This window comes from Solanum stenotomum, chromosome 5 (assembly GCF_019186545.1).
Source record: "Solanum stenotomum isolate F172 chromosome 5, ASM1918654v1, whole genome shotgun sequence".
Lineage (NCBI taxonomy): Eukaryota > Viridiplantae > Streptophyta > Magnoliopsida > Solanales > Solanaceae > Solanum > Solanum stenotomum.
In genome coordinates this window covers 41,165,760-41,188,625 of record NC_064286.1, presented here as the reverse complement: position 1 = coordinate 41,188,625, position 22,866 = coordinate 41,165,760, and the positions used below count along the sequence as shown (strand labels likewise).

The 22,866-nt window shown below is 35.6% G+C and overlaps 1 protein-coding gene and 1 pseudogene across 1 annotated transcript; one reads left to right on the top strand and one right to left on the bottom strand.

Annotated features, from left to right (window-relative positions):
• Positions 1-1,021: 1,021 nt before the first annotated feature.
• LOC125863984 (uncharacterized) lies at positions 1,022-2,107 on the bottom strand. The gene is made up of 4 exons (XM_049543941.1): positions 1,934-2,107; positions 1,751-1,879; positions 1,354-1,405; positions 1,022-1,170 (listed from the first exon to the last, which is right to left on the bottom strand). Exons 1-4 carry the CDS (start codon positions 2,105-2,107, stop codon positions 1,022-1,024), a joined length of 504 nt encoding a protein of 167 aa, XP_049399898.1.
• Positions 2,108-6,466: 4,359 nt separating this feature from the next.
• Positions 6,467-13,026, top strand: LOC125863983 (ATP-dependent helicase rhp16-like; annotated as a pseudogene).
• The last annotated feature ends 9,840 nt before the right edge of the window (positions 13,027-22,866 follow it).

Here is a 22,866-nt window from a genome sequence, read left to right as displayed (position 1 = left end):
ATGAACACTGCTGGAGCATTAGTCAAACCAAAAGACATGACTAGACACTCATAATGACAATAGCGGGTCCTGAATGTTGTCTTAGGAATGTCACTTTCTCTTACTCTCAACTGATGATAGTCATATCTGAGGTCTTTCTTAGAAAAACAAGTGGCACCCTGAAGTTGATTGAAAAGATCATCAATTCTCAAAAGGGGATACTTATTCTTTATAGTAACCTTGTTCAATTGGCGGTAATCTATACACATCCTAAGTGAACCATCTTTCTTCCTCACAAACAAGACCAGAGCGTCCTAAGGTGAGACACTTGTTCTAATAAATCCCTTATCAAAGAGATCTTTCAACTACGCTTTTAATTCTTTCAACTCAGATGGAGCCAATCTATATGGTGGAATATAAATGAGACGAGTATCATGAAGAATATCTATACTGAAACCTATTTCTCTCTCAGGAGGGACTCCGAGAAGATCATCTGGAAAGACCTCTGGAAACTCACTCACAAGTGGAACTGACTGAATAGGTGGTGTCTCAACACTAGAGTTATTAACTCGGAATAAGTGATAGATGAACCCCTTGGAAACAAACTTTCTCGCCTTAAGGTATGAAATAAAACGACCCTTAGGCACTGCTGAACTACTCCTCCACTCAATAACTAGCTCATTAGGAAACTGGAACTTAAATACTCGATTTCTACAATCAACTGTGGCATAACAAACATAAAATCAGTCCATACCTAGAATAACATCAAAATATACCATGTCTAACTTGACTAAGTCATCCATGGTGTCCTTGTGATTGACAAAAATGACACAATCACGATAAACTTTCTTAGCTAGAATAGACTCACCAACCGGTGTGGAAACACTGAAGGGCTCAAGAAGTTGTTCGGGAATAATATAGAACCTCATAGCTATATACGGAGTCACAAAACATAGACTTGCACCTAGATCTTGCAAAGAATATACATCAAAAGAAAAGACTTTATCATACTAGTGACAACATTTGGCGAATTCTCTTGCTCTTAGCAACTGGTGATAGCATACAAACGGTTTGCTCCTCTGCATGTTCCTGAAGTAGCTCCTCTAGGTGCAACTCTGTCTGGTACAGCCACTAAAGAAGATTGGGCTCTATTGCCCCCATTGCCATTACCCTTCCTGTTCTTAGGGCACTCTGTCATAAAGTGACCATTCTAACCACACTTTAAGCAACTAGTGGAGCCATCACGACACATTCCTGAGTGGTTCCTACTACACTTAGCACATACAGGAGTCCCATTACCCCCTTGTGCCACACTACCTTGAGACTGAGCAGGTCTAGCTCTGAAGTTCTGCAAATTCTGATTCTTGAACTCACCTTTGTCCCTTGGTGCAAGTGCACTAACAGATGATGGAGCAAGTCCATTTGGCTTGTGTTGAAAAGAAGACCAGTTTGCACTACTCTTCTGCTACCCGTACTCATTTCCTGTTGTCTTAGCTATCTTATTTCAAAACTCTTCTCTCTCTCTCTCTCTCAAACTATCTTCCTCAACTTGTTGCACATGGATCATCAGCCTTGATATGTCTATTGCCCCTATCAACATCGCAGTCTTACCCTATTTGCTTGACAAACAAGACAGCCCTGATACAAATAAATTCATCCTGTTTCTCATGTCAGCAACCATATCTGAAGCATAGCGCGATAGTTGAGTGAACTTGAGGTTGTACTCATACACACTCATGGATTCCTGCTTAAGAGTAAGGAATTCCCTTACCTTTGCCTCGATCAGTTCACGGGAAAGGAAACGCCCCATGAGGGCCTCTTCGAACATAACCCAACTCACAATTGGTGCACCTTTAGCTCTTCTCTTCTTCCATTGGTCGTACCATATTCTAGCAACACCCTTCACTTAGTATGCAGCTAGGTCCACACACTCAACATCTGCAACATGAATTACATCAAATACTTTCTGCAAATCTTCCACAAAGTTTTTCGGATCCTCATTGACACTCGAACCAGTGAAGTATGGATGATTCATCCTCAAGAACTCATGGATCCTGGATGTATCAACCACATCCTGACGATTCCCTCTTTGTTGCCTAGCTTGGTTGGTCACAACTTGACTCAACATCTGGATAGCATCCCGAAACTCAGCATTAGTGACCTCTCATTGGGGTTACTTCTAGTGTATTAGGGACCCCTTGATCCTGAGGATCAACATTCCTCCTAATTGTACGACCTCAGACAACTCTCCGTGGAGGCATGATCTAAAAGATACGCGCAAGCATAAATTAGAAAGAAACTTTATAGAGATGAACTTTGTCTCACGAAAAGAGTATGAAAGAGGTAAGATAGTTCCTACATGTCGCAGCCTCCTAATTATAAACATGGCGCGCTTCACACTGATAACTAGGACTCTACAGACACGCTTCATAGACTTCCTAGGACTCTTGAACTCTGTTCTCTGATACAAAGTTTGTCATTCCCCGAACCTACACCCTGGACGCGACTGGCACTCGAGAACCATTGCATTCCCTAAGCGAACCCTTGGCCTGGCTGAATAATCAGCGGAAGACTTAATCAACAATAAAAGAACTTTAAAGAAATCTTTAACTCAAAACTCTCAAATACTTAAACTTAGAATATTCAGAAATAAACATTCAACTAACCAAAGAGGCAACTCAAGTCTAGAACATTAACAATTAAAAATGAAAAAGACTCATGAACTACTATCTATCTATCTATCTATGAAGCCTCTACTACTATGAGGGATTTCAGAATAATACCCCCGATCATCCTAACAAAACTGAATAACATAAATAAATAAGGATCCTCCAGAAGCAAAGAGGCTCACCAAACAACTCTAGAACTGTACTGGATCAACGAAGCGCTGGTTCATGATCCTGGTTACTTGTATTTGCATCATGAAAGATGCAGGCCAAATGGCATCAATACGGAATGTACAAGCATGCAAGGGGAAATCTAAAACATGACATAAGCTTGAACTGGAACTGAAGAAACAACTTACCTCATCTCAACTCAACGTCAAATCATTTCAATATAAATGCAATGACAATAATGAAATATAAAGAGAAGCTTTTAAAATAGTAGATAGCAACTAAATATATTGGAAAATACAATATAACTCAGTTTGTAAGGAAAAATACAAAATAAACTTTGTTTGGGAGATTTTTTAATTGACAACCATCATTATGAGTTGTGTGATGATACAACGTCTCGCCCATGCTGGCAAAAATATCATATACCTTGTCGGGGTATAGAACTCCTCAGCTAAGTGGATCCACTAAGCTATGATTAAAAAGCAATAATGAATCATCTAAAAAATATGACCCTTTATATCCATGTTGGATACATGGTTTATGAGGACTTTGAACTATCTGAACTCGTCCCCATATCGGTGCTCAATGCTACTCCCATAATATAAATTAGATCATATGTTTAAAAACATTTCCTCATCCTCAACTTTGAGATTATTACTCAAAAGATTTCTCTTAAAAGAGATAGTACTAAAACTCCTCATGAACTCCTTTGGAAATCAGTGTTTCCTCTCATTTTAAATGTAAAAACATTTACTCTTTGGAATACTTAGTTCCCATATATCATATTGAAAAAAAGAACTCAACTCTTTTCATCCTTAAACTCAAGTATTCAAGTCTTAAAATGAGTTTTTAAAAGATTGTAAAGGACTTGTCAAAATGACTCGAAGGAACTCTCAAGACTTGACTCTTAACTCTACATTGAATTTGAATTATGAATTCAAGGTTATTGATTCATGTTATGAATGATTTCTCGATGTTTAGATGTAGTTTAGAGTAGTTAGAATCAATAGGGAGTAGAGGTACATTTTAAAAGAACTCAAACGGGTCAAATGACAGAAAATACAGGACGGGGCAGGCGACCCTAGCGCATTGAGTGGCGTGGGGCGCCAACCCTCAAACTTCAGAGGGCTCTTCCTGGCACACTACTGGCACAGTGCGCCATCCCCCTGCCCAAAAAACTCGATGAAATTTTCTTCTCGTTTTCTGACCCTAATTCATATAGAATCAAATGCTTTCTTCCGAACACTTCTAGATCTTTTACCCAACTTATTTACATGAAAATCTACTTGAAAACCCTCAAGAATAATGCTCATTAATAAGATCCTTTCCTCAAGAATTTAAATCTTTCAATCTTAATGGATGAATTTGAATATGTAAATCATGATTGGTGTGTGGGTGAACGAACCCAACACTATGAAAACTTACATACCTCGATTTGGCAAAAAACATCCTCGATTCACAAGAAACCTCAATCTTTCTTCCCTTTCTCCTCTTTTCTCTTCTTGAACTCATTTCTAAAACCCTAAGCATAATTTAGGCTTTGTAAAACTGACCCAAATCAGATTTGACCCCAAAATAATACTAAAAAACGTTTTAAGCTGATGGGGTAAGGAAAATACCAAAATACCCCTCATTAATTTGGGTAACTTAACTGGACAGACTGACTTCAAACGGGCATATCTCCCTCATCCAAACTCAAAACTTAGCAAACTTGGTGGCGTTGCAAAGAGAATTCCAAGACCATTCATTTGATATATTATGGTCCACCTAACTCATCCTGTACTGAATGTTATGGTCGTTTGAAGTAGATCCAAAACTCACAACTTAAGCTTAACTTGAACAAAACTCAAATGGGCTCTTTCCAAATTAGTTCTTTTGTATATTTAGCTCTTTCTAAGGTGAGATGTTGCATTAAATTTGGAAGGATATAATCATAATCTTACTTCCAATTATGAAACTCCCCACTTATAGAATAAGTATGATGATTATTCTAATTAATTAGTGTCAACTATATATTTCAAATTCCGACAGGCCCGTTGCATTTCAATATTGCAAATAATTTTTTATTTTAGTTCTAAAAACATTTTTTCAATTCATATGTAACAAGAATAACATAAACAATATTAATTTGAAGCATGTTAGTCATAGCTTTAAAAGCATATTGATATGCCAATAGTATGATAGTCTTGTTATCTAATATTACAAAACTTGTAATTAGATTAATTTTTTTCTTAAAACAAACATTTTATAAGGTAAGTGCTTGCTTAAGGCTTAAGCACTCTCAACTTAATATTTGGTCAACTTTTGATTACTAAAATCCAATATAAGGTAAGTGTGTTAAAGATAAAATATTTTTATCACACCCTTTATCATTATTGATTCTGGCTATATAAGTTGGTTTCTTGCCGCACAATCCTACTCAGTGTCTCTCAACACACCGAGAATCTCTCTCTCTCTTTCTCTCTCTCTCGCTCTCTCATCACAATTATTGTATATTTTTTTTCTGCAAATCTCCACTAGTAATTATTTGCGTAGAAAATGAGTATCCATTCTCATCCTTCCTCATCTTCAACCGAAGGTTCGCTCGAAAAATCCTTCTTTTACTAATCCTTTTTATTTTCTTGGTGTTTCTATTTGCAATCTTACTACTAGTTTATTTTGATGTGAATTTGCATTTGTTTAACTTGAATCTTACCGATTGTGTGAGTATTTTTTATGGTGGAATTTTTCATTTTTTCAGTCAAAAAAATGTTTTTTCTAGAAAAAGAAACTATTAAAGAATCATGAAAATGACTTCCCTGCCATAAGTTCATTTATCCAACCCATAGTGGGATGATTTAGCAGTCAAAGGAGTGAAATCCTTGGTTCAAATATTAAATGAAATTAGACTAAGTGAATTATTCCCAAATCTCATGATAGAGTTTCCTGGTACTTGTATTGATTGGAGATAACACGTATCGAGAGATAATCAAGGAGTGTGCAACACCTCAATGATAATAGAAAATGTTTGACAACTTACTATTTGTTTTTATTAAGGAGTAAATGGGTTGATTTATTGAACTGATATTATTAATGATAAGATTCCCACATTAGCCTTTTAAGAGATGCATGGGAGAACCTTATATGACCATGTACACTCTTCCCTCTCATTAGCTAGGTTTACGATTAATCGAACACCAATATAAGATCAATCTAAATGGATTGATGGTTGAATTACTCATCAAACATAAAGAAATTAAACAACAAAGAAAGAGAACGATAAAATACTAGTATAGAGAAAATATAAAACTTTAAAACTTGTTCTTGTATCAGGGACAACACGTCCTCTCATCCGGGGTAAACAAGGTATTTCGTCTAATGCCCACATTACTATGCTTAAGAAAAAAAACAAAACTTTTATAAATAGAAAGGAAAAAATTGGAAGATCATTAAATAAGGTTTGCGAGTATTATCGGAGAAAATAATATTTCCTAATAGGAATATTACGAGTTTGTTCCCATCCATAGAAACAAGTGGGCCAATTTGGTGTAAAAATGTCCTTTTCATTTTTTTTTGTGTGTGATGAAGCATTTCTTTGAGATGACATGTGTCATACATATCTATATCCACTATATGTTGTATATAAATTTAAATGATGTGGTTGTACTTAAATGTGGATTGTGAAATTAGGAGAACAAAGCCCCCAAATTAGGAGCTCTGATGAGGATGACATTATTGTTATATCCTCAAATTCTGATTACATTGGGAGCAAAGACAAAGGCATTGCATATAACATTTATTTTTCATACAAATATTAATATGCCTTCAATTTGTTTTTTTTTAATTGTTGCAACTACAGTGACATTTTTATAGCATGTTGGGACTTTATTTTTGCCGATGGATGATACTTATTGGCTAACCTAAGACAAAAGTTCATGCAAGCAAATATGGACGTGCATTGAATAGTTAATGCACATGGTTAATTATGTGATTTTTGGTTTAATCATCTTTGCAGATGAAGCAGATAATTTGTTGAATGAAGCCCAAGCTAGTGGAGTTGTTGATATTGATTTAACTGCGGAAGCAGTTTGGCCCAATATAACAAAAGGAAGGATATCATATAGAACAAAGAGTGAATGGAGTATTAAAATAAATGAAGATCAGGTAGAAGAAGATTGTGTAATGATTGATGTAGGAAATGGTGGTAACCTTGTATTGATGTGGCACAAATGGAAAGAAGAGAACAATAGGTGGATGGCGGAAAACCATACACTTTATCTGGACTTCATCAGTCAAAATGAGTTTATGACTGAAACTATTGAGCATCCATCTGATTTGATCATGCCCTTGCTGAGGTACCAGAAAGAGTGGTTGGCTTGGGCATTAAAGCAAGAAAAATCTATAGCTAGAGGCGGTATTCTTGCTGATGATATGAGGATGGGGAAGACTGTTCAAGCCATAGCTCTTGTGCTTGCTAAACGTGAAATAGGGCAAGCAATTTCAGATTCTAGTTTGCTCTCACCTGCCCTTATATTCTCCCAGCAATGAAAGGAATCCTTGTTATATGTCCAGTTGTCATTATGATTCAGTGGGTCAACGAGATTGACCGCTTCACCACAAAAGGAAGCAACATGGTTCTTGTATATCATGGTGCCAACAGGGAGAAATATATTTTCAGGTTTGCGGAATATGATTTTGTTATTACTACCTACTCAATAGTGGAGACTGAGTACAGGAAAAATATCATGATTTTGGACGCTATGAAATGGAATCGTATTATTTTGGATGAGGTAATCATTGCACAAGTAGACCCACATATTTGGTTTTGCTTGATATGTTTTACTTAAGCTGAAGGTCTACCTTAATAAACCTCTCTACCTTCACAAGGTAGGGGTAAGGTTGTGTACACATGGCGAACCACTCTGCCATCACAAGGTAGTTAGGGGTAAGGCTGTTTTATATTTGCTTTTTTGACCGAGAAATTTGTTCAAAGTTCACATTTGTAGGTTTTGTCTGACAAACCCTTCATCCAGAGTTTTCTAACAGATTGCACCATTGTTACACATGCCCATTGTGTGAAAGATATATACAACAACACTACATGAGCTATTCTTGCACTAGAATCTTTTTATAAGTGGGCCTTAAGCGGTACTCCCCTCCAGAACCGTGTAGGAGATTTGTACTCACTTGTAATTTCTTGTGATTAATGTTCTTTTGTGGCCAACATAACTTCATTCTCTGAACTAAATACATTCTTACTTCTAGACATGTCCATTTCTTGCAAATTATTCCTTACTCGTACTATTTCTGCAAAGATTGTGATTGCAGAGCTCTCTACAATAGGTAAACTTAAAAGTTTCTTTTTTATCTTTTCATCGAACTTGGTTGGATAGAGAAACATATAGCTGAGGATTTGTTTTATTTTTACTCTGTCATATTTGTTCATTTTTCACCAGAGATTTTGTTGTTACTATTTCAATGACAGTTGAAATCTTTCTTCCTGAAGTATATTTTTATATTTCACCTTTTTGAAATCTCTTATTTGTTCCCTTTTGTGTTTGTATTTATTTTAGCTCATTCGAGTGTCCACATTGCCACCACAAATTTATTCTGGCACTTTTGCTGGTGGAATGGAGTAAGTTACCTAATTGATATACTTATTTTGATGCGTTTTGTTACTTGTCATAAACAATATTGTTGCTGACACAGAGACGTTGATACATCTTATGTTCTAGTATAGTGCCTCACCCATACAATTTCAAGGGAATCATGGGTTTGGTAGAGATGCGATGGTTTTGTTGAAACACAAAATTTTAAAATCCATCAAGCTAAGACGTACTAAAAAGGAAAGGGCTGCTAATCTTGGACTTCCTCCATGGATCATTAGTTTTTTTTCATATTAACATAGTGCTAGAGTTATTAATTGTTCTTTCTCCTCTTTAGCCTATTACTTACTTTCTCATTCAAGTTACCTTGCGCAAAGATTCTTTCGATGTTAAAGAAGAAGACTACTACACATCAATGTGGGATGAAAGCCGGGCACAATTTAATACGTATGTAATTTAAGTTTGTCAATACTTATACAACTAGACCCTTGTTTGTTTGAAAGTCATCTTTGCCTTTGCTTTGCTCTCCATTCGCTACACATGGTGATGTTCTTATTGAATTTGTTTTAATGGGACAACTCATGGTCTTTTGCTTGTGTATTATTTTTGTCTGGTCTTTGGATTAAATGCTTTTGCATTGTATATGTTTCATCTAATTGCCATGTGTTAAGTCATCCTAAAAACATTCAGACGTTCCTTTCTTGGAAATCCTATAAAGTGACCATTTTACACGGTTTTTCATGGAAAATAATCAACACTAGCTATTTCATCTTGCGAAAAAGTAAATAATGAGAGTCAAATAAGAGGTGTATTATTCTTTTTCTCATCACTATATTGTTTCTTCCTGGTGTATTTTGGTACAGATACATTCAAGCTGGTACATTGATGAATAACTATGCTAACATTTTTAATCTACTCACACGCATGCGACATGTATGAATATCATGCTTTCAAACTTAATTGTTCTTAATAATGTATTGGTACCTGCTTGTATTTGGTTTTCGTCGTGAATAAAATTCTTTGTTATAGGTTCATTATTAAACTTCAAAGTATGGATCGAATCTAATGTATTTTTTTTTCCTTAAGAAGAAATATTTCAATACTTCTACAATTGTGGTAAAATCACTAAACCATTGAAATGAAATATTAATTTTGTTAATGGGTTAAATCTTTTAGTATTGCAGAACTCGGAGATAATAATTCCTTCAGTAATTTCTTGGCTTGATTTTTCCTTGTATATCCTCCCTTGAGCCATTTTTTTGTAACCTTTTTCATTTTAAGTTTTCCTTCATCACTTATATTTTTCCTTAGGTAATGTTTTACCTTGATTTTTCCTTTCCTTGATCGATTTTGTACTAAAATGCACTTCTTTCAATTTGATTAATCTTCTTTTCCTTCATTTTTTTCTGTACTATTTAATTTATTTTTTTTACTTGTATTAATAGATATACTTGTGGGATTACACTTGATATGTTACTATTGTTGTTGTTGTAATATTCATTGTTATTCTTTCTATTCAAAGAAGTGTAAATTCCACCCGTGAGAACACCCTACCAAGGAGTCCAACAGTGATCCTTCCCTACTATGTTTCCACATTCATGTGATTTGGAGGTGGACTTATTTCCCATCCATATGTTTTTTTGTAGATGTATTTACATAACAATATCATATTAAATATAAGTTGGCTTAAAAGTGGATGCAATATTTGGATGCCAAAATGGTAGTGCCTATTTTATATTTCATATTTTTAATTCCATGAATGAAGAAGTGCCACGCAAGAACAAGAACGAGAATTGACTTTATTAGTGTCTAGTTGCATCTGATTATTTGTTGTTTTTAGCATGCATTTGCTCTCCTGTTGCATCTCTTGACCTTCCTTAATAATTTTAGGCCCTTAAAGAAATAAATAGTTCAAACTTCTTTTACTAAAGCAAGAAATTTGACTTTCTATGATCGTATGATTCTACCTCAAAAGTAATAACTAGAAAACTTTTTCTTATATTTGATTGATTTTATCTTTGATCTGACCACAGGCAAGTTGATCATCCTTACCTTGTGGAATGCTCAAGTACTGCTTTGGCTAGAAGTGGAAGAACAACTAATGTTGGCTATGTTGAACAACCATGTGGTTTATGTCACGATCCAATAGAAGATCCAATTGTGAGTTGCATACTCTCCCACTTCCCTAAGAAAATAAATAGAAAGTATAAAATAAAGGAATAAGCTCAATCATGAAACTTGATACTTCACTAAAATTGAATTTGATGGATTTCCTCCTCACACTATATTAATATATCGTATATTATATTATGGATATTTCAAATCTTAATTTGGTCATATTTTCCATATTTACATCTACGATGTCTTCTAAAAATTCTTTTCCAACACCATACGAAAGACCTCAATTTTTTTTTACTAGAAATGCTTTTAGGAATGCCTTATAACACTAAAAGGACTTCTATTAAACTTGTGGACTTGATGATTTAAATTCTCGTACCTCATCTATTGACAACCTAAGAAATATTCGATGAATTCCTTACTATTCTTTTGTCATTTGAAACTTAAACCGACTCTCCTATAAAAATGTGCACCTCTTTTGATTGTTGCAGGTTACTTCTTGCACACATGTCTTTTGAAAGTAGTGTCAGATAGATTTTTCTGCAGCTATGGGAAAACTTTCATGCCCTTCGTGTTCTAAATCAATTACAGTGGATTTCACGGTAAACGATTAGAAAAACTAAAGCAACTATCAAAGGATTTAGGTCCTCAAGTATATTGAATAGAATTTGTCTTGATAATTTTCAGACAAGCACAAAAATAGAAGCTTTGGTATACAACTACTTTTCAATTAATAACTATATCTTATCTTGCCTTTATAGTTTGCTTTAGGAGTTTATTTTGTTCTCACAAAGAATACAAGTGGTTGCAATACTGCATCATTTGCGGGAACTAGATATAATCCCTAAGGATCTCATACCATTTAACTTACCAGATGATCTTTACACATGCAAAAGTTCAGGATAATGGCTTTAGTCTTTAATTTCTTGTTAAGTTTGGTTGTGTGAAAAATGGGGGATTCATGAGGTCTAAATAAAGTTTTGCTGACCATTTGAAAATGTTGCGTCAAATACCACCCCCACTTGTTTGAGTGGAAACTAATTGAGGAATAATAAATCGTTGTTCATGTGGTTTCAGTCTTATTTATATCCTTTATAATAGAATTCTCATTGCTTTTTTTATTGGATCAAGAGAGAAAAAATAAGGTTCATGATTAAAAGAGATGGTTCCGCAAAGGCAATAGTCTTCAGCCAATTCACATCATTTTTGGATCTCATACACTATTCTCTATAGAAGGTAAGACATGTCTTATTTATCCCCTTCACATCTACCCCTATTGTTTCCATCAGTAGCCACAACAAAAAACATTTCTTGTATGTATTTGGCAGTCGGGCATCAATTGTGTTCAATTAGATGGATCCATGACTATCAATGCAAGAGATTATGCAATTACAAGATTTATCAACGATCCAGATTGCATTATATTTCTTATGAGCTTGAAATCTAGAGGTCTTGCCCTGAATCTCACAGTGGCATCACAAGTAAGGTTTTCCTTTCCTCTCTTTGTCAATGAATATTCTTCATTTATTGTCAAATACAAAGGGGTTTGAATCTATGTTGGATTCCTTCATCTCTTCAGGTTAAAACTATTTATTTTGTTTGGGATATTTTAAGTTCATCTCTGTGCACCTAAAGAATAGATACATTTTGAACTTATAATAATTCGTTTAATGACCTAGACTACTTTCCTCAACATTTCACTCTCCTCTTTCACTTTTCTAGGTTTTTTTGATGGATCCTTGGTGGACTGCTGTTGTGGAGAGGCAAGCCCAAGATAGAATCCATCGAATAGGGCAGTATAAACCAATCAGGTGTGTGCTGTATTTTTTCAACCAACTATACCAATGAAGGTAGCTTAATGTTATTTATCATTTCTAGGATTGTGAGATTTGTGATTATGAATACAATCGAGGAAAGGATCTTAGAGTTGCAAGAGAAGAAGCAATTACTTTTTGAAGGGTAAGTTTCTCCAAGTTCATTGTGCTAGTTGCATGTGTGTTGGAGAAAATAATTTGATGGCTTGAAAATTTGAGTAATTTTAATATGTTTTTTCTCAGATTTCATGATAAACTAAGAGAAACAACTAAAAATTAAGTCAGTTGGGATAGGGATTGAAGTAAGGTAATAAGTTGTTTTATATTCTTCTTCTATTTTAATAAAAAGGGGAACATGATCATACATGACGAGCTCAAATAGGTTGTTTAGGGTTTTCACTCATATAGTTTTTTTTTAGGGTTTTCACTCATATAGTTTTTTTTATATGTTGCAACTATAAACACTTAAATGCTTCTCCACTCAAATGTGGTTTAAACATACAAATATTATTATTCACCTATTATGTTTTACACTTGGCTTTCGATTTTCCTCCTTTACTCTAACACTCCTCCCTTCTCTCTCTAGTGTGTTGATTGCCAAATACTGATATTTTTTGTAGGATGGTCGGTGGTACTTCTAAGGCATTGGAGAAACTAACAGAGGCAGATTTGAAGTTCTTGTTTGTAACCTAAATCAATTTTTGTTCTGTTACTTGGTTTAGCAAGAAAGATCATTTGATCTTTGTTTAGTTTCTTTCTCAAACCCTTAAGTGCACTCCCATTTCAAATTAACAAGCACGTCAAATGCCTTTGATTAATGCACTACTTACATCTTTGTCAAATTTGGTCATTTTAATCTTTGGCTAATTAGGTATCGAAACACATGCATCTCAGATTCATATCTTAACGTCGCTCATTTTATGGATACTTTGAATTAAAGATGCCCAATATTTACTAAAATATGCAATTGTTGGTCTTATGTCTATTTTAAATTTGACCACAATCAAGATGGCCTCGTATCGACGATTTGATGATTCCAACAGGTCCGAACATGTTTTATAATTGATTTGTATATTTAGCTTGTGTCTTGGAGGTTCCGAATGAGTTTTGGACGATTGAGTTGCATTCTTGCTAAATTTAATTAAGAGTTGACCTCTGTCAAATAGTTGATTAAACTAGTTCAGATTCATGATCTGAAAGTGCCAACAAATTTATATGATGACCGGAAGATCCTTTCTTAAGTATAGATATCGGAAATTTATTTTGAGACTTCATCTCCTTGGGAATCCGACCACGAAATTGAGTTTCAATTAAATGAGGAGATCCATATAATTATTTAGGACTCTTAGTTAAAATAAATCAGTTCATTTCTAATGGTGTATAAGGATATTACGGTCTTTTGGTGAATATAAAATTGTTGGTTGGAAAAAGGTGTTGGTACAGACCTTTTTGATACCAGATTTTTCTACTTTTCATGACAAAAAATGACAATTTTTATAAAAAAATTCCATGCCTGAACATTGTATAAAATTTCAATCCATGTTTGCTTGGTATTTTGAGCATATGTGAAGTTCTAGAGCTAAAACTAAGTGATTTTTATCGGAAAAAATTGAGGAATTTCGCTCAACATCTAGAAATTGTATTACTTTGATTTGGAGGTGATAAACACTCATTTTTAAAAAAAATGAAATTTCACATTTGAGGTACTTATATAATGGGTAAACCGATCTTGGTATAAAGTTTCTTATTTGTTGATTATTTCATCGTTCAGAAATGTGTAAGAACATGAAAATTAAAAGTCATAGCCAAAGTTAAGAAATCATATTTTGATGATTTTGGGGTCAATTTGAACTCCGTTTTGATGAAATTTAAGATTTGAGTTCCTAATGTATGTGTAATCAAAATTTTAATGAAAATCATTGTTTTTCCCTTTGGAGCTCGGGGTTAACTTGTTTGGCCCGGGGTAAAAGTATAACAATATGAGTGTCTACAAACACGTTTTATGATCCAGATTATGTATTTTACCAGATTGAGACTATATAAGCTCTATGGAAGGGCAAGGCCATAAATTGAGTTTTTAGGCTTCGTTTAAGGTAAATTGGAACTTTCTTTGACTCTTTTCAAAGTGTTAGTGTATTGATTGACTTTGTAAATGGGCAATGGGTGTTCTGTATAAATAAGATGACAAGCATTTATGTGTGTACCAGTATCATGTTATTGGTAATGGATACTTCATTCGTGATTTGTTGTGTTATATGACTACGTAAACTTGATTTGTAGTTTTAGCATTGGTCAAAATGCTTGTGTTGTCACTGAAATATACAAAAGCGGTTGATATTTTAAAGATAGCATATGAAATGATTAGTTGATTATTTTTTCATTGTCCTTCTTGCCTTCTTGATTATACTAGGTTGCTTTTGATTATCTGTACTGAGGATTTCAATCCAATATATGGATTGTCGTGTTTTAATTGGCATTTATATTTCATGTACTAGACATTGATATTGAGGAAATAAAAGGATAAATCTTGGTAATGCGTCAACCATGATTTTGACTTGTAAAGGATTATCGATACATTATGTTAATCAGAAAGGGCATTTCCTGGTGTAGTATTGTCCGGTACAATATATCGACTTTGCGAGTCCCCCATGGGTCCTAGCTATCTACATTATGGAATTGAGTATATACATTTTTTCTTAACTATGAGACATATGCATCATATGCAAACATCATCTCATTTCTCTTATATGGTAATGTTTTGATGTGAAAAGTGATTGAGTGTTTGTGAAAGTGATTTTATGATAGTCTGCACGACCTAGTAATTTACTAACTTTAACTTTCCACCTAAGTGTGAAACAATTTGCCTAATGTGTTCCTACAAAACAGTAAGAACAGTAAGTAAAATCACAGTATTTTACATGGAAAACACCTGGCTCAAAAAGGTGTAATAAATTTACGACATTTACTGTCATACCCCAAGCCTACACCCTGGACGTGGTCGGCACTCGAGAACCATTACTGGCCCCAAGCAAACCCTTGTCCTGGATCAACACTCAGCGGAAGACTTACTCATTGATAAGAAGAACTTTAAAAGTAAACATTTAAACTCAATGTCTCAAAATAATAAACTCAGAAATGTATAAGAACATTCACCTCGCCAAAAAAAGGCAACTCGAGTCTCAAAATCAACAATGGAAATGAAAAAGACTCATGAACTACTATTGTCTATCTATGAAGCCTCTAATACTATGAGGGGTTTCGGGACAAGACCCCCGATCATCCTAACAAAACTGAAATAATAAAATTAAATACGGGATCCTCCGGAAGCAAGAAGGCTCACCAAACAACTCTGCAACTGTATTTGGTATCAACGAATCTCCTTTTGATGACCCTGATCTCCTATATCTTCATCATGAAATGATGCAGGCCTAATGACATTAGTACACGGAATGTAAGAGCATGCATGGGGAATACTGAACGTAACATAACAACTTGAACTTAGAAAGAAGGAAAAATACTCACCTCGACCCTACTCAACTCAACCTCAACTCATAGGTACTCAAATCAAAGTAGTATAAAACAACAATAAAGATGCAGTTGATATAAAGCATTTAAAATAGTAGATAACAACTCAATGTATTCAAAAATACAATAACAACTCAGTTTGATGTAAAAATACAAAATAACTTTGTTTGGGAGATTCTCTAACCGACAACCATCACTATGAGCTATGTGATGATACAACGTCTTGCCCACGCTGCCAGAACTATCCTATACCTTGTCGGGGTGTAGAACTCCTTAACTAAGTGGATCCACTGAGCTCTGCACGAAGGCACTTAGGATTCATCTAAAAAATATGATCTTGTACCCATGTTGGCATACATGGTTTATGAGGATTGTGAGTTGTCTGAACTCATCCCCATATCACTGCTCAATACTACTCCCAATAATATATACTCATGATCAATGTTTAAAAAAACATACTCTTCCTCTGGTTTGAGATGATTGCTCAAACTATTCTNGGTTTATGAGGATTGTGAGTTGTCTGAACTCATCCCCATATCACTGCTCAATACTACTCCCAATAATATATACTCATGATCAATGTTTAAAAAAACATACTCTTCCTCTGGTTTAAGATGATTGCTCAAACTATCCTCTTAAAAGAGGTAACTGCTCTTAACATATCTTTGAACTCATAACTCATTTAGAAATCAAAGTTTCTCCTTTATCAATGTAAAAACTGATTCCTTTGGGAATACTTAGTTCCCTTATACTCTTACTCAATTCATATTTAAAAACTCTTTCTCAAAAATATATCAAACTCATATTGTGATATGATCATTGATGACTCGGGAAGTCATACTGCATAAACATGGATGGCATACTCGACAGTCATACTAATCATGTTTTAGAAACTCTTTCTCAAAACTTATCTTTACTTCCTCAAAAACCCAGTTTAAAACTCAAAATCAACTTATCTCAAGAATACTCAAATCTAGGGATAGAATCCTAGATTACTCTATTACTGATTTTAAAGTAGATGTAGGGCGTGAGGATGAACTAGTCCAACACAATGATAGCCATACAGACCTCAATTTGGTGAAACAAATCCTCGATTCGCAAGAAACCTCGATCGTTCTTCCTTTTCTCGTCTTTTCTCTTCTTTAACTCTCTCTAAAACCCTAACCATAAATTAGGATTGTGAAAACTGACCCAAATCAGTTTTGACCCCTAAAATAACACTAAAAACATTTTAAGCTAATGGAGTAAGGAAAATACCAAAATACCCCTCATTAATTCAGATAACTTTCCTTAACTGGACAGGCTAACTTCAAACGGGCATATCTCCCTCGTCCGAACCCAAAATTTAGCAAACTTGGTGGCGTTGGAAAGAGGATTCCAAGACCTTTCATTTGATATCTTATGGGCCACCTAACTCATTTTGTACTAAAGTTATGGTAGTTTGAAGTTCACCTAAAACTCACAACTTAATCATAACTTGCAAAATTCTCAATTTAGTTATTTCCAATTTAGTGCTTTCTAAAATTAGCTCTTTCTTAGGCGGGATATTACATTTACTCCTACAAGATTTAACTCCAACTTCACTATATTACTAAGGCTCAATACAAAACAGATTGCAAACCTATGCAACCTAAGGAATTACCAACGATAATTCCCAAAATTCAACACAAACCTCCCAAGGTATGTGTTCCCAAGTCTTCGAGTTATCCCAACTTGAAGAAAACACTCCTAATTCAGTTTATAACATATTGAACTAAAGATAAATTAATACTACGACTCAATGAAAACCTCATAATACATAAACTTTGTAATAGGACTTGGTTCTTCAATGTGTTCCTCCAGCCTGTTGGTAGCACTTGTGAAGTCAATTTTCCAATTGCCCTTTTAGCTCTATAAGTGCATGAGTTTTCTAGACGACTTCACCTCTATTTAAGCACAATTCTTCATAGAGTTATTATTCACTTTGAAATCCTCATTGACTTGAAATCTCTAGACTTACAGTTTTACTTCAACTGAGACTCCTTATTCAATTCAAGCTCCTTGCTTCTTTAGACTCTTTCTTGAAAACAAATTCATTGATTCTTTTGTGTTATAGTCGAACTCAAACTCTTCAATTCAACACTCACTTAAAAAGTTCTACTTCAAGTGAAATTCCTTCTTCAATTCAAACTCCTTGCCTCTTAGACTCCTTATTCAAATCAAACTCATGGATTCTTTATCTTCAATTCACCACTTGTTTGTTTTCTTGTGTTTTATCACGAAATTAACATTATACATTTCTTGGTTTCTGCACTTATTTTGAAAGTTTTCCCGAATTCAACTGCCCGTGACAACGTACCTTTGAACCATGTTGACTAACGTGTTTCATCTTTCTTTGTCAATCATCAAAAATACATAAATATCAATAAATTCCCCCTCTTTGATGATGGCAAATCCCTTATATTTTTGCATTCAAACAACTTTACTTGTAGACACAGAAACATGAAATACTAGAATAAAATAGGTTAGTCAATGGATTATAAACACTGCACAACTCTTATCTTCCCCCATTTGGCATCATTTAAAAGTTATGTCAATCCTATAAAAAAAAACAAGCTAGAGTGATTAGTTAGACAATTCATGGCCATTGGGGCTATCACCAAGACAATCAGATAACAACTTCATGCACCATAATAATGTAATATAAAGAGCAACAACCTGAGTCATTAATACAACAATAGATAACCATTCTTCTTCTTCTTCTTCTTCTTCTTCCTCTTCCTCTTCCTCTTCCTCTTCCTCTTCCTCTTCTTCATACTCCTCTTTTTTCTCTTATTCTTATTCCTCTTCTTCTTCTTCTTCTTCTTCCTCTTCATCTTCTTCTTCATTTGCTTCCTTTTCTACTTCCTCTTCTTTTTCCTCCTCGTCTTCCTCTTTCTCTTCCTCTTCCTCTTCCTCTTCTTCTTCTTCTTATTATTCTTCTTCTTCATCATCATCTTATTCTTCCTCTTTTTGTGTTTGTTCTTTCTCTTCTTATTGTTACTCTTCTTCTTCTTATTCTTTTTCTTCTACTTTCTCTTCGTCCTATTCTTCTTTTTTTCTGATGATTCCTCTTCCTCCTCTTCTTCTTCTTCTTCCTTTTCTTCTTTTTTTTATTTTTCCTCTTCTTCCTCTTTTTACTCTTCCTCTTCTTCCTCTTCATACTCCTCCTCCTTCTCATCCTCCTCTTCTTCTGCTTCTTCTCCTCCTTCTCCTCCTTCTCCACCACCTTCTTATTCTCCTTCTTCTTCTCCTTCTCCTTCTTCTCCTTTCTCTTCTTCTAATTTTTCTCCTTCTTATTTTTTTTCTTCTTCTTCCTTCTTCTTGTCCTTCTCCTGATTCTCCTTTTGCTCCTCCTTCTTCTCTTTCTTCTACTTATTCTCCTTCTTCTTCTTCTCCTTCTTCTCCTTCTCCTTATTCTCCTTCTCCTTCTGCTTCTCATTTTCCTCCTTCTTCTCCTCCTCTTACTCCTCCTCCTTCTCCCTCTTCTTCTCCTTATCCTTCTCCTTCTTCTCCTTATTCTTCTCCTCCTACTTCTTCTTCTTCTTCTTCTTCTTCTTCTTCTTCTTCTTCTTCTTCTTCTTCTTCTTCTTCTTCTTCTTCTTCTTCTTCTTCTTCTTCTTCTTCTTCTTCTTCTTCTTCTTCTTCTTCTTCTTCTTCTTCTTCTTCTTCTTCTTCTTGTCCTTCTCCTTCTCCTTCTCCTTCTCCTTCTCCTTCTCCTTCTTCTCCTTCTTCTTCTCCTTCTTATCTTTCTTCTTCTCCTTCTTTTCCTCCTTCTTCTCCTACTTCTTCTTCTTTTTCTTCTTTTTCTTCTTTTTCTCCTTCTTCTCCTCCTTCTTCTCCTACTTCTTCTTCTTTTTCTTCTTTTTCTTCTTCTTTTTCTCCTTCTTCTTCTAATTCTTCTTCTTCTCCTTATCCTTATCCTTTTCCTTCTATTTCTCTTTCTACTATTTTCCTACTTCTTCTCATTCTTCTTCTTCTTCTCCTCCTCCTCCTCCTTCTCATGCTTCTTCCTCTAACTCTTGTTCTTCCTCTTCCTCCTCGTCTTATATTTTTTGCTTCTTCCTCGTCTTGTTCTTCCTCTTCTGCTTCATCTTCATCTTCTTCTTCCGCTTCTTCTTATTCCTCCTCCTCTTTCTCTTCCTCTTCTTCTTCTTATTCTTCTTCTCCTTCTCCTTCTCCTTCTCATTCTCTTTCTTCTTCTCATTCTCCTTCCTTTCCTTCTCTTTCTTCTCCTTCTCCTTTCTCTAGCCCAGCACTGCACCAACTGCTATATCACTAGAATCGCACATAAGCGTAAAAGGTAGCTCCCAATTAGGAGCAATTAAGATCGGAGATTTAATAAGATTTTCTTCAACAACTCAAAGGCCTTCATATAACTTTCATCAAACACAAATTTCACCTCCTTCTCTAATAGACCTCACATAGGTCTAGAAATCTTGGAGAAATCCTTGATGAACCTACTATAGAATCCAACATGCCCAAGGAAACTTCTGACTCCTTTCACTGTACTAGGAGGTGGCAACTTTTCAATTACCTCCACCTTGTCTCCATCAACTTCCAACCCGCTTCTTGAGATCTTATGACCCAGGACAATGCCTTCTCGAATTAGGAAATGAAACATTCCCCAATTTAATACAATATTTTTTCCTTACATCGAACAAGAACCTTGTCAAGATTACGCAAACATATGTCAAAAACTCACTGAATACTGAGAATTGATCCATGAACAGATCCTCAAAATCCTCCACCATATCATGAAAGTTTTCTACCATACATCTATGAAATGTGTCTAGTCTATCACAATGTCCAAAGGGCATACACTTAAAAGCATGCGTGCCATATGGAAAAGTGAAGGTTATCTTCTCGATCCTCTGGTGAAATCACAATCTGATTATACCCCAAGGAACCATCTAGAAAGCAATAATACTCCTACCCTGCCAGCCTATCTAACATATGATCAATCAAGGAAATCGAGGAATGATATTTTCTGGTGGGCTTGTTCATCCTGCGATAATCCATGCAAATACGCCACCCAGTAACTGTCTTTGTGGGGATCAATTCATTCTTATCATTAGTCACCACAATCATATCCCCTTTCTTGGGAACACATTGCACATGAGTTACCCACTTGATGTCTGATATGGGGTACACTATCCCTGCATCTAACCACTTGATAACTTCCTTCCTTACCATATACTTCATGGCCGGGTTCAATCAGCACTATTGTTGTCCACTAGGTTTGTGGCCTTCCTCCATGTATGTCTTGTGCATGCACAATACCAGACTAATCCCATGAGTGCAAGACATCTGCCAGCCTAGGGTTACCTTTCTCCTTTTCAATATTGTCAATGTCGCTTCAACTTGTAATTTAGACAAATCTGCAGACAGAATCACAAGTAAGGTCTTATCATCTCCCAAAATGCATACCTTAGGTGGGATGGTAATGTCTTTAGTTCAAGCTTGGGTGCTTCTTCAATTGAAGGCATGGGTGGAGGCCCCAACACCCTATTCAAAGGCTCCCAGTTATCTTTTGAAATACCCAAACTAGACATCTCCAGAAACATCACCATTTCCTATGCTTCAGCATCACTATAGATATCGTGGCCCATCAACACTCACTACAATGGATCTCTGGATACGATGTAATGCGCTTCTACTGCAAGATCTATCATTGTTATGGCCAACAACTATTTATACACAACCGGAAACTTCAACGCTTTATACACATCAAACACTTCAACTTTGTCGTGAGCCCTCATAGTAGGTTGACCAGCTGCTACATCTATTATACCATGCCTAGTGGCCAATAAGGGTCTTCCAAAAATGAAAGGTACCTCGGGATCTGGCTTAAAATTCAGCACAATCCCACTTGGACCAATACATCTTCAACAACACCCTTTGACCTACCTACCGAACGATCTGCCAACTGTAAGATAATGGTGGTGGGCTTAGGACTACCCAACCCTAATTTATTATACAGAGATGTTGGCATCAGATTAATACTCTCCCATATATCACACAACACACGGGCGTGAATGTTTTTCCCTATTGTGATCTAAACAGTAAAACTACCTGGATCTTTCAGTTTAGTGGGAAGCTTATTTTGAATCCTAAAGTTTCACTCTTTAGTGAGTGCCACAGTTTCATACTCCCTTAACCTCCTCTTGTTTGCTAAAATCTCCTTCACATATTTGGCGTACCTTGGTATTCCCTATAAAACATCAACAAAAGATAGAATATTGTGAACTTGTTTGAGAAGAGAAAGAAACTTACCAAAGCATTCATCCTCACTTTTATTTTTAAACTTTTGAGGAAATGGCGGAGGTGGTTTCACTATTGGTAGCACTATTTTCTCATGTGTACCTTGTCCACTTTTATTGGTCTTCTTTTCCCCACTGGAGTTTCATTGTTTCTCTTCTTTAGAGCCAATTCCTCCAATTGGAACCCACTACAAGTACCAATCACATTTATTTGCCTCGGATTAGGATCAGTTGTAACACCCCGTATCCTAGAAAACCAAAATGCAGACTTTTCAGAAGTTGCAAGCAGTTGCACACCAACGGACCGTAGGGTGACCCACGGTCCATCCTGGTGATCCGTGGTTCACCACCTACAGCCCTTCCCAGAAATCATCCAGAAAATTAGTCTAAGGGTCGACCTACAGACCTTAGGTCATACCACTGTCCATGCTCCAGGGCCATGGGTCAACCCACAGCTTCAGTCTCAGAACTCTCCAGAAAATTTCTCAGTCCACACCTACTCCTGGACCTATGGACTGTAGGTCAGACCACGGTCCGTGGTCCAGGGACGTAGGTCAGACCGTCAAAAATCAACTTCCAAAATCCCATCGACGGTTGACCAGAACGGACCGTCGGTCTACCCACGGTTCATCTGTCCGATCCGTCAGTGACCCCTGACACCTTTTTATGTCAGGGTCATTTGGTCTTTTCCTTATTGTTGGACCCCTAAACTACGTTGTTTAACCCC